The sequence below is a fragment of the Teleopsis dalmanni genome, chromosome 1 (assembly GCF_002237135.1).
Source record: "Teleopsis dalmanni isolate 2A chromosome 1, ASM223713v2, whole genome shotgun sequence".
In the NCBI taxonomy this organism is placed as follows: Eukaryota; Metazoa; Arthropoda; class Insecta; order Diptera; family Diopsidae; genus Teleopsis; species Teleopsis dalmanni.
In genome coordinates, this window is record NC_051846.1 from 49,909,865 (window position 1) to 49,921,927 (window position 12,063).

Here is a 12,063-nt window from a genome sequence, read left to right on the forward strand (position 1 = left end):
ATAAAGTTAAACCTCTATGAAGGACACAGAATGCGAATTTAATGAATGCCAAAAGTTATAATTCTGAGACATAGCCACCAAACATTTTTGGCAGTACAGATGTTTTTAAGACCAGACAGTAGTGGGACTCGAACCCAGACTTTGTGTACCGTAGTTTTATAAAAGCGTTCGTGTCATTGCGAAATATTACGAAATAGTTTTTGATGTTTGCATGTGGATATCTGCATCCATCAGTTATAGGGTTACCTTACGTCTTGAGTATAGAGTTTTGATTACCATTTATACTGTTAAAAAAAAGAAAACAATTGCAGTTTTTGTTAGCATTTTCAATGTTAAAAAAATTGTATATTTAATGAGTTTTTATAAATAATATAATGTATACGCTTATAACTTTAAAAATAGTAGTGCACATGCCAGAGCAAATAAAAAAATGGTTTTTATAAAAACAAAAATAAATTTAACATTTCAAAGGCTTTTTTAATAAACCCAAACTAAATAATAGTTTCACACTTATAATGACTTAAACAGATTGTATAAAATAAATTTCACTTTACCTGTATTTCAGAAATACCAAACAAATAAATATATTGGAATTTAATAATGATACCAAACTAATTGTAATGAAACGGAAAGCGTTACCTGTGTGATATATGAAAAAAAAAACGCCAAAATATACTGTATACACTCATACTATATATAAGTTAATACTTTACGCCCAGCTCCTAATTGATTTAATTGTAATTTAAAAGTTGGTCTTTTCATACTTTTTTATTATGATTATGATTGTTATGTGCTTTATTGCCATTATTTGTGATGGCTATTACTATTACTAACTTGACTAGTCAAATGTCAATGATGGCTGGAATGAAACATAACTCGAAAATAAAAAATTAAATAAAATTCATTGGAATAAATGAGCCAAAAATTCGAGAAAGTAATTAATTTTCTATTACATAACTAAATGCGCGTTGTTGTATTCAGTTGTATTTGATTTTCTGTTAATTATTTTCGATATTTTAAAATGATTTATTTAGAAAGTCTACGAATGATAAGATATGAGTTTAAGTTTATTAATTTGAGAAAAATAAAAAAAAAACTGTGCGTACTTACTTACTCACTTACATAGTCACTTACTTACACATTTTACAAAAAAAAAAGAAACACGTTCAAAATTGTATTGCATTTAAGACTATTAAAACGCGTAAGGAATAACTGAAAGTATGAAACAGGTACGTTGAGATTATACGTTCAGATACTTTTTCTTTTCATTGCATTGACATTTACAGGAGGGAGTTGTAACCGTAATATTGTTACTAGTTAGTTGTTGATACCACAGTCCGACAATTTTGTTGCAAGTTGTTTTTGTTTACTGATTGCTGCTCACTTTATTGTCAGACTAAATTTACCGTATATACAGTAAGACCCCGCTTAACGCTGATTCGGTTTAGCGCTCTTTTATTTCAATCCGAATATATAAGATGTTTGAAAAAACGAACGGAGAAGAGAAGCAATCAATAAGAGAAGTTTGAAAAAACTATAATATCATGAATGCTGTAGAAAACATAAACCTTTTTTGGAATGAGATAACAGAAAGATCTTTTAAACGAGTGTGAAAGAACATTTGGCCAGATTTAAGTAAGAGCGAAGACATTGGACTCTCTGTCGATATGGATGAAATAGTGAAAGAAATAGTGAAATTAGCCAAACAAACTGATTTCAAAGAAGAGCAAAAAAACCTTCCGATGGTGGCTGTAAAAAGGAGTTTTACCACTACAACTGAAATTATGGACCAAAAATAGTCCAAATTTTGAAATGGTTTTTAAAATGATCCAAATTTTGACAGAAGTTCAAAATCAACACGGAGTGTTGCAGATGCTTTATCCACTTATCAACAACTTCTTACAGAACGCAAAAGGAAAACGCAAACTACATCAGATGCCTTCTTGAGAAAAAGGCAGAAAATTGGAACACAGAATAGAGTGAATGCGTTGACATCGTTTTTATTTTTGTAGGAAATAGATATTCGGTTTTATTATTATTAAAAAAACATATTTATTAAATTTAATGCATAAGCAATTTTCTCTCAATCTTCCCCTAACCCCATTATTTACATGTTAAGATAGCCTCGTTTAGCATTGCGCTCTATTTTGATAGAAAGTATCCTACGCGTTAAGCGGGGTCTTACTGTATTATTAAAGCACAACAACGGCAAGTGTACGCAGTAATGCTATTAAGAATGCTCGTACAGTACAGTAAATACAACAAGAAGTTTACACAGAAATCCATTAAAAACAACAAAATGTATTATCACTATAAAAAATATATGAATAATATAAATAAAAATATTAAAAGTAATAATAACCACTAACGACAAAAAATCAAAAACTCAAAAAAGGAAAGAAGCTTGAAGAGCACGTTGACAAAGCTAGCAATGGTAATTCGGCAATGTAACTTTCAGAAGACAATGACATTGCCAGCGTTTAGCGAAAGTACGTGGTATCTAAACAATTTCCATTGTGGTCAGTTAGCTGCCGTAATAGTTGCCAAAAAATTTATTTTTAAATACTAGCTTACTGACAAACATCCATCAATAAATATACAACATTATACATATATATGGCTTATTAAAAATATACGCACAAATATATATTATTTCATTAATAAAACTTGTATTTTGCTTACATGAGTCGTAGATTGTAAAAAAAAAAAAATAAATAAATAAATAAAATAAAAGCGAAATTATTTATACAAAATGTTAGTTAATTGAAAACTCGAAAATTTATTGCAATAAAGATATGATTCTGTTAGGATAAGTGAAAGTGTTAAATACAGAGAATTTCACTTATATTAAGTAGTGTAATTGCAAGCTCGTTTTTAAATTTATAACAAATTAGCAAAAGTTATGAATTTACCACACAACTGTTTTAATGACTTATGAGTTCAAAAATATGTGTTTAAAGTCTATTTCGAAGATTTACAATTACGATTTGCTATTACTCTCTACTATTAATATATATAATATTAAAATATAATAATATTAATAATTAATATACTAATTAAGAATTATTTACTATTACTTTTTTTATTATTAAATAATAAATAATTATTGGGAGAGGTTTTGAGAAGTAGTAAACTACAACAATAAAAAAATTCTCTTTATGTTATTTTTATTAATTTTTACCCGACCATACAGTTGTTTCGAATATTACTAAATACTCATTAAAAATAATCTTCGAATTACATTTTATATTTAATTAGTAGTAAATAATTTTTTCAAACTGCAAGTACCAAAGGTTGAACTTATGACCTGCCAAATTTGAAGCTGAGTCAACGGTTATTATTCAACTGCTCCAAAGCCGTATGTTTGAACTTGGAGTTTTGTTAATTTGCTGTGAAAGTTCATTAACAAATTCACTTCACTTAAAACGATATAAACCAAATAATATAATAAATAGTTAAATTAATTAATTATATTTATAAAATTTATATAATTTCTACAAATTTTTGTATCGACCTTAAATATTTTTAAATATTTGATTATTCTGGGATTTAGGACGAATATGTTTTATATTATTTTAATTAAAATAAAAACGAAAATATGTAAATAACACTAATTTTATTTGTAAATTTCAAACAAAAATAATAATTTATTTATATAAACCAGATTGGACACAGAATAATGCTGGTTGTTGTCATATAATACCTTAGTTTATATAATCTTATATATCTAATTTGACTTTTGAACTTTTGACTTTAGTTAAATATATTAATAAAAACGAAATAAAAAAACATCAACAACACTGAAGATAGTTTAGGAGGTAGACCAAAAGATCTGTTTTAAATAAATAAACTATTATTTTTGTTTCAAATTAACAAATCAAATGTATATTGATTTACATATTTTTTTGTTTTTATATTATTGAAAGTAATATAAAACAATTGCAAACTAAAGCCCAACAAAAAATAAATACTTATTATTAAATAATAAAATAATTTACAAATTGACTTAAATTTTTTTTTTGTTTTAATTATGTAAAATAAAATAAAATATAATAAAATAAAATTGCCATACATGTTTAACTGTAAATATAAATGACTGAAATAAACACTTAACTAAGGGAAAAGTATATAGAATCAGTTTTAAGTTTAATCAGTTAGCGAAATAATCTATAAAATTTGAACTGAACTTACAATCCAAACTCTATTTATAAACTTTAAGCAAGCTTTTGATAACATCGATAGAGTAATAAATCGGACTAGAGATGAGTGCATGACATGAATTTTACGTGTGGTGATAAATTTTTTTATTATTTTTATTGTTTTTGTTATTTTTAACTTTTTTTATTATAAATTATTACTATAGCATGTAATTTTTAAATTAAAACCTTCATTTTTTTTCATTATATCTTTTACATTCTATCTGTTCAGTGCAAGCTGCGTAAAATTAAAACACCTGTCGATTCTCATGATCAGAGACTTGCAGATTCGGCTCCTTCTATTCCAAAATATACTTAGTTTTCTATATTCATAAAGTTTTTCAATAAAAATAACCATGAACAGTGCGGAAATTTATAATATCCCAAGAGTTGTGTTAATTTCTTTATCAATAAAATATATGTTTTCTTTCTTATATTAACTTCCATGAAAAAAAATATGCAAACTCGTGGGCATGCGTGACTTTGAGTCAAAAGTTACTCACGCTTCCATTTCTAAAACAGATAATGCTTCTAATGCAATATTCTAATGCACCCACTATCCAAGGGTTTCAATTGCTATAGCATTTTCAGATACTTTGTAGAATGCTTTTGTGCAGCAATTAATTGCTTAACCAAATACTTTGTCACATGATAATAAAGCCAAATAAAAAATTTTCCACACCCGCTTGCAAACATTGAGTTTATTTTTTTGGATATAGATAGTTTTTAAAAAAAAATTAAAAATTACTATAACATTGCATTAGGCTTTTTCTGAATAGCCACAGCAATATTATTCTTTTAATTAACATTGCTGTCAAAGCAAATATTTAACTGCAAACATATTAAATTGTTCAATATTAAAAAATACATTACATAATTTATATAAATACAAAGTAATTGATTGTTTACATATAAGGGAATATTATTTTTAATTCAAAATTATTATATTAATATTGTAATTATGAACTTAAACAAACAATTTTCTATAATGGCAATAGAAAATAAAAATTTCTTTGAAAATAATATTAAGCAATTTCTCATTTTTCAATGTAAATATGTATAAAACTAATAACAAATAAAAACCATTAAAGATGATCAAAACGATTTAAAATAATTTATATTTAAATTAATTAAATAAAAATTAAGTACAACTTATCGTCTACCTTAGGACATATTACCACTATGGTATACTCTACAGTAAATCTCTATAGTAAAGATGTCATATTATTGTATACTTGAATAGACTCAGCATGCAATTTTAAACTCAAAATTTAAATGTTTCTATTAAATTTCTTGAATGAAGAGTTAGAAAAAACCACTTAATCTATCCCAAATTATTAAACAATTTTATTTTAATATGTTAACATTCTAATGCCATGTCAAAACTCTGTAGTAATTATTGGCGCTTTTACTTTTACAGAAAAGAAAGATACTCTGTGAATACAAAGATTTGACAACATTTGCGGTTATCACATAATCTGTTACAAGCACTTTAAAGAATACAGTTATATACGTAAATGATTTATAAAGTAATACTAAATTTTTTTAATTTATTTAATGTGAAGGGCTTCACGTTATACCATCCAAAATAAATTTTTTGAGCATTATTGATTTTTTCCTTCTTCTAATTCTTCTTCTAATTTCCTTCTTCTATTCTTCTAATTTTGTTACCATACCTTCGAATCTAGTAGATTTATTTCTATTACAATTAAGATTTTTTATTTGGGTTTGCCTCATAATGAGGATTTATGACATATAACTTAAGTTTATTTTTAAATTTATACTATACTTAAATACATAATAAAACGTTCATATTTGTGTAATCAGTTAGTCCGATAACAACTTTCAATAGGAAATTATGTACCAGCTGAAAGAAGTCGTTTTTCCTTTTTTCGGGTAACTGCCAGACGAAAGAACTTAAACGTCCATACAAACGAAGTCGCTTTTTAGTATAACAGAGCAGAGGCTACTGCTAAGTTATCAGATGAATTTGTAGAGCAAAAAGCCAAATGTAGTAGATCATATTTATCCATAATATTATTCATTAAACTATGAATATTATGTATAAAATTATGAATATGAATGGTAGAAATTAACTTAAGTTTTAGAAAAAAAGTCTATAAACCATAAACAACTATCGATTCTTACCATCAAAAGCTCATAATAACAAGAATTTGTTTATTTATGTATGATAGACTTATAGGTTTTGCGGTTTCTAAAACTGTTTAATTTAAAAATTGTCCTGTGCTTGAGTTTAAATAAAACACTCAAATTTGTGAATATTATATAAAATGATTACACGTTACCAATGCAAAACAGTAATTTATATATGTACACATATATCGTTTCTCTTATAATATCACTTTAATATTATATCAGTAAAAACATTTTTTTGTGTTCTAATTAAATACCATTTATTTGTTTATAAATTGTAATTTATTTCAAAAATAGTAATTCTAGTTTCTTACTCTGTTATTGTTAGTTTGCATTTAAATGCTTAATAAAACAGACTAAAATACATTTTTATTATAATTTTCAACATAGACACATCTTTTTCCTTTTAGTTTTTCAATTAAGTTTTTAAAATTGAGTCAAAATAATTTAATTGAAATAAATAAAATGAAAGATTTTAGTGTAAAAGTTGTTATGCAGTTTGCAGAAATTTTTTACAGTACTGAATTTACAATTATCTTAATAACTAATAGAACAAAAATTAAGATATTCCTTTTATTTTGTAAATTATATATATATTATATATAAATTATTGTATGTTATGTATGCTTAATGTATATTGTATTTTGTAATCTTTTTCAATTTATAACATTGAAATATCAACTTATTTTTATTATATTTTGTTTATATATTCATCTATATAACTATTTTTCTTTTTGTATTATACGTCATTTATTCAAATTTAATTGAATTGACACCCATGTCAATCTGTCCACCACGATAACTTCCACGCTTCTTCTTGGTTTTTTCATGTTTAAATGATCTGCCGCGTGTAAATTTTAAGTCCTTGTTAGCTTTATCACCCCAAGAACCCGCAGCATTTTTCTAAAAATATTTTGATCATTTAACTATAATCAGTAATCTAATATAAGGTATATTAAATAAACCAAAACATATATGCATTTATACATTACTTAGTAATGTAGTCTAAAAGACAATAAATATGCTTTCATCTCGTATATATACAGCATATTTAGTATATTTGAATTTTAAATATTTATATAGATTTCTAAAATTATTATAAAATTTAACATATTAACGTATATGTACTTATATATTTTGGTATAAAAAAAGTGTAAACATTAAAACAAACTGTTTTACAACTGCACTGCATATTTATATAAAAATGTATCTAACCTAATCATCGAAAGTGATTTTTTTGTTTTGTGATGATGCGGAACCAAAAGATTTATTGAAATTATTTGCTGAACCACGTCCGCCACCACCACCGCGACCACGACCGCCTCCCCTATTTCCATCGAAAGATCCACCACGACCCCTTCCACCAAATCCACCACCACGACCACGACCATTATCTCCAAAACCACCACGACCACGGCCACTATCACCAAAACCACCACGACCGCGTCCGCCTCCTCGGCCACCTCCTCCACGACCTTCACCAAATGATTTCTTTTCAAATCCACCAAATGATTTACGATCTCCAAACTTTTTAAATCCTTTATCACCATCTCCATGCTTCTTGAAACCATCCTCGCTCTACAGGAATTAATTTATTTAAATATTTTTATATTTGTTTATGACTTTCATTTTGCAAAATCTTATTATACAACATCGCATATTTTTAAAAATACATAACTTTGTAAATTTATTACTGCTTTATATTGATAAAATAATTATAATCAAAGTCAAGGCCTCAAACCAAACTATATTAAGAATATAAAATTATCTTCGCTTATTTTGACTGATCGAATTACTTCTTTTAAAGAAATGCACTAAAATTTATTTTGAAAATTCAATTATAATATTTTTTGCAAATATTCTACATCTATATATTATATCTTTAAGCCCATTAATATGTTTGCTTTTCTAAAAATATTTAAATCTGGAAAAGCACAGTTGGAACAGTTTGTATTATGTGAACACTTCATAATTCATTAATTGTATTTGGTTGACTGATTTGAGGCCCTTACCTTGGCTTCGAATGACATGTCTTTCACACGTTCATCGATTTCTACTTCTTCCTCTCTTACACGTCTAAATGGAGCATTTTTTTGGGACTTGCCATTCGAATTATTTAAGCTTTGGTTGTGATTATTTTTTAACTTTTTATCAATTGGAGTGGAGCTAAATCCATTTTGCTTCAAATTTAAATTAGAAACATTATTTATATGATTTAGTAATAAATTTGCAAAGTAGAAATATTTTTACATATTCAATGAGAATTAATGAGTCTACATACCTTGCCTTCGCCACTTTTAACAAAGTTATTGTATTTATTTGTTTTTGTTTCAGAACCTGCAGATTCACTGAATTTTCTTTTTTGTCCTAATTTTGGTTTAGGTGTTTCTTCAGCGTTTTTCGCTTTCTTATTTGTGGGTTCGCCATCATCTGAGGAACTGTCATCAGATGTACTATCGTTTTTCTTTTGTTGAGCACCAGTTTTCTTCACAACAGATTCATTTGCTTTTTGTGGCTTTTTCGCTGTGGTTTCATCATCATCTGATGAACTGTCATCGGATGTACTATCATCTTTCTTTTGTGGTGCACTAACTATTGTTTTCTTCACTACAGGTTCTGTTGATTTTTTCAACTTTTTCGCGGTAGGTTCGCCATCATCCGATGAGCTATCATCTGATGTACTGTCATCTTTCTTTTGTGGGACAGAAGCTGTTGTTTTCTTCACTACAGACTTATTAGTATCTTCATCATCTGAACTGTCTTCATCAGAAGACGACTTATTATTTTTAGCAACTGGTTTTGTGACAGCTGCAGGTGATTTTATATTAGGTTTTTTTGCTGCTGGTTCATCGTCCTCTGATGAAGTATCATCGGAACTAGACTCTTGTTTTTTATTAATTACTTTTTTCTCAATTACTGTCTTTGCAGGAGCCGGCTCGTTATCATCTGATGATGAATCATCGGAACTTGATTTTGCTTTTTTTGCACTTACAGCAGCTGGTTTACTTACGGCTACAGGCTTTTTAGTCGCCGGTTCATCTTCAGAAGATGAATCATCAGAACTTGATTTTGATTTTTTTGAAATTGATGTAGTTGATTTATTTGCTACTACAGCTTTTTGAGTGGTTGGTTCGTCGTCTGAAGACGAGTCCTCAGAACTAGATTCTGCTTTTTTGTTTGCTAAAGGAATTGGTTTGTTAACTACGGCAGGTTTCTTAGTAGCTGGCTTATCGTCATCAGAAGAAGAGTCCTCTGAACTTGACTCAGCTTTTTTTGGTTTAGCCACGGCTGCTGGTTTTTGCACACCTGACTTCGTAGCTACTACAGGTTTATTAGCCTGTGTAGGTTTCTTACTTGTATCTTCACTTTCATCTGAAGAATCATCAGAACTTGAGTCCGGTTTTTTAACGGAAGGAGTTAAAATAGATTTTTTTACCATAGGCTTTACAGGTTTTTTCTCTTCTTCACTTGAGCTCTCTTCGCTAGTAGTATTTGGTTTTGGAATCAAAGGTTTCAATTTCTTTACATCCTCTTCCGAGCTATCCGACTCAGAGTCAGAACTGTCCTTTTTTTTCAGGACAGGTGATTTACTAGGTTTGTCATCATCGTCAGATTCTTCAGAAGAACTTGAAGCAGCTTTCTTAGCTGTAGCTGGTTTTGTTACCGTTGGCTTAATAGCTGCAGTGCGTTTTTCACTTGAGTTTTTCACCGGTGCTTTACTTTTTTCATCCTCATCGTCACTACTATCGTCACTATCAGATGATTCCTGCTTTTTTACTACTGGTACTTTACTGACTTGTACTTTATTTGCCGGTGTTTTATTTGCTGATAGTATAGACTTGTTTGCTGCAGGTTTCTCATCTTCTGACGAAGAATCTTCAGAGCTAGAAGCAGTTTTCTTAGCTGTAAGCGTTTTCGCAGTGATGGGTTTTCCATTTGTCTTGGCTGGTTCCTCTTCATCAGAACTATCATCACTGCTTTCAGCTTTTTTACCAAGTTTACCATTTGTTAATGCAGCAGCAGTTATATTAGGTTCATCATCTGAGCTATCTGATTCACTTGAGCTCTTTTTTGATTTTTTAATATCTTGAATTTTCTTTTTACTATTTTGTTGATAAAACAGAAATATATCTTCTATGGTTGGAGAGTCTTTTCCAATAACCCCCTAGAATATAAGTGTAACCACGTGGTGTGTTAAAATTATGAAATAACAATTGGATGAATTTATATTAATATTGATACATAAATTTTTTGTATCTAACAACTTTTATATACGATTAATATATACATTTATAAAGTGGAGCCAGTTAGTTTTTTTTCACTCCACATGCAAACATTTTAACATACTTACAGCTTTTGTTTTCCCCTGAAAAACTTTCGCAAGATTTTTATCTTTTTTTTGTAAATAATTAAGCACAACGGCAGCAACAATCTCTGCAACCGCCATTATTAAAATTAATCTATTAACAAATCAGTTTGTTTTAACAAAAAAAAACACGTGCTAATACCGAATGTCCGACAAATGCGTTCTCAAATGTGGTATGTAGATATACAAAAGTGTACTAAAGTGAGTTGCCTTATTATACAAAAATTCTGTATTAAAATTGGCAGTAGGTTTTAGTACAGCAGTTTTAGTACAATTTGGTGTGCATTTATAATTGTAAGTTTTTAATATTAAACTATTTCAATAAATTAAATTTGTAATTATCATACAATAAAATTAGCTGTGATGTGTATAATACTATACGAACATTTATAAATAAAACTATGTAATACATTTATAATTTAAAACTATGTAATAGTTAGTACTATTACGAAAGTAATAAAGTACTTTATAAAATTTTATAATAACTATTAATCCTATGTGTACATTACTATATTAAAATTATTAGTTAAGTTCACATATCAAAACAATATAAAAGTTAGTTCAGAAACCAATTATCAATTTCTGTCATTTATGTTAATGAGCTCATTTAAGCAGCTGATCGAACTTTTATAAAATTTTATAAACTTCACTTAATAGTACATCACATAAAAAAATTAAATATATAAATGCTATAAATACATTTTATATATCAATTACATATTACATATCAATTATCAACAACAAAGATTTTTTTAAATATTTACTTTCTCAGTATATGATACATATTTCAAATTTCCCTTGTGAGAACTTTATTTTTAAGGGTTGTATTCGATAATTTTCGCCTTAAATAAGCTGATTTATTGATAATGAGTTCATTTACATGAAGGTTGTAATGTAAGCCGTAATGTAAGGCTGTAATGAGCCGTAGTAAACCGTATGATTTATTCAACATTATGTATAGAATAATGTAAACAGAAAACATATAATCAAATATTATATTTGTCATTTTGGTGTAAATATGATTAAACAAATAACAAATTAATTGCAAATTAACCAATTTGGTATTTTTTGCTTAAATCCTAAAAGTAGTTTTAATGGTCTTGATTCATTTATAGCTTACCCTTATTAAGAAATTGTTCTTAAAAACACTTTTAAGCCGTGTGTGAGTTCGAGTAAATTGATGGTAAATTGAGGGAAATAGTAAATTCTGTCGGTATGGCAGCAAATGTTGGTATTTACCAGAATTTCGAGTAGGGTAAATTATATAAAAATTAGGTAAATTAGGTGTGAAAATTATATAAGATGTTTAATTAATAAATAAATAAATTTGAAAACTTTTAATCAAAA

At 27.6% G+C, this 12,063-nt stretch overlaps 1 protein-coding gene across 2 annotated transcripts; it reads right to left on the reverse strand.

Annotated features, from left to right (window-relative positions):
- Positions 1–7,047: 7,047 nt before the first annotated feature.
- On the reverse strand, positions 7,048–10,898 carry LOC119669586 (nucleolar protein dao-5-like). 2 transcript variants are annotated; one of them, XM_038079539.1, is made up of 4 exons: positions 10,702–10,898; positions 8,632–10,515; positions 8,363–8,530; positions 7,048–7,253 (listed from the first exon to the last, which is right to left on the reverse strand). In XM_038079539.1, the coding sequence occupies exons 1-4, from the start codon at positions 10,795–10,797 to the stop codon at positions 7,101–7,103; spliced, it is 2,301 nt and encodes a 766-aa protein (XP_037935467.1). In that variant the 5' UTR covers positions 10,798–10,898; the 3' UTR covers positions 7,048–7,100. The 2 variants fall into 2 exon arrangements, with proteins under 2 accessions (XP_037935467.1, XP_037935466.1); XM_038079538.1 differs by lacking the exon at positions 8,363–8,530 and adding an exon at positions 7,566–7,928 and having other exon boundaries at positions 7,163–7,253.
- Between the last annotated feature and the right edge of the window lie 1,165 nt (positions 10,899–12,063).

What these genes read in the sequence shown, in the direction of transcription:
- LOC119669586 (XM_038079538.1), bottom strand. Translation starts at nt 10,797, where the DNA reads ATGGCGGTTGCAGAGATTGTTGCTGCCGTTGTGCTTAATTATTTACAA. An exon ending in TTCAGGGGAAAACAAAAGCT is followed by an intron (nt 10,516 to 10,701) that starts GTAAGTATGTTA and finishes CTTATATTCTAG; the next exon opens with GGGGTTATTGGAAAAGACTC. An exon ending in TTAAAAGTGGCGAAGGCAAG is followed by an intron (nt 7,929 to 8,631) that starts GTATGTAGACTC and finishes TAATTCCTGTAG; the next exon opens with AGCGAGGATGGTTTCAAGAA.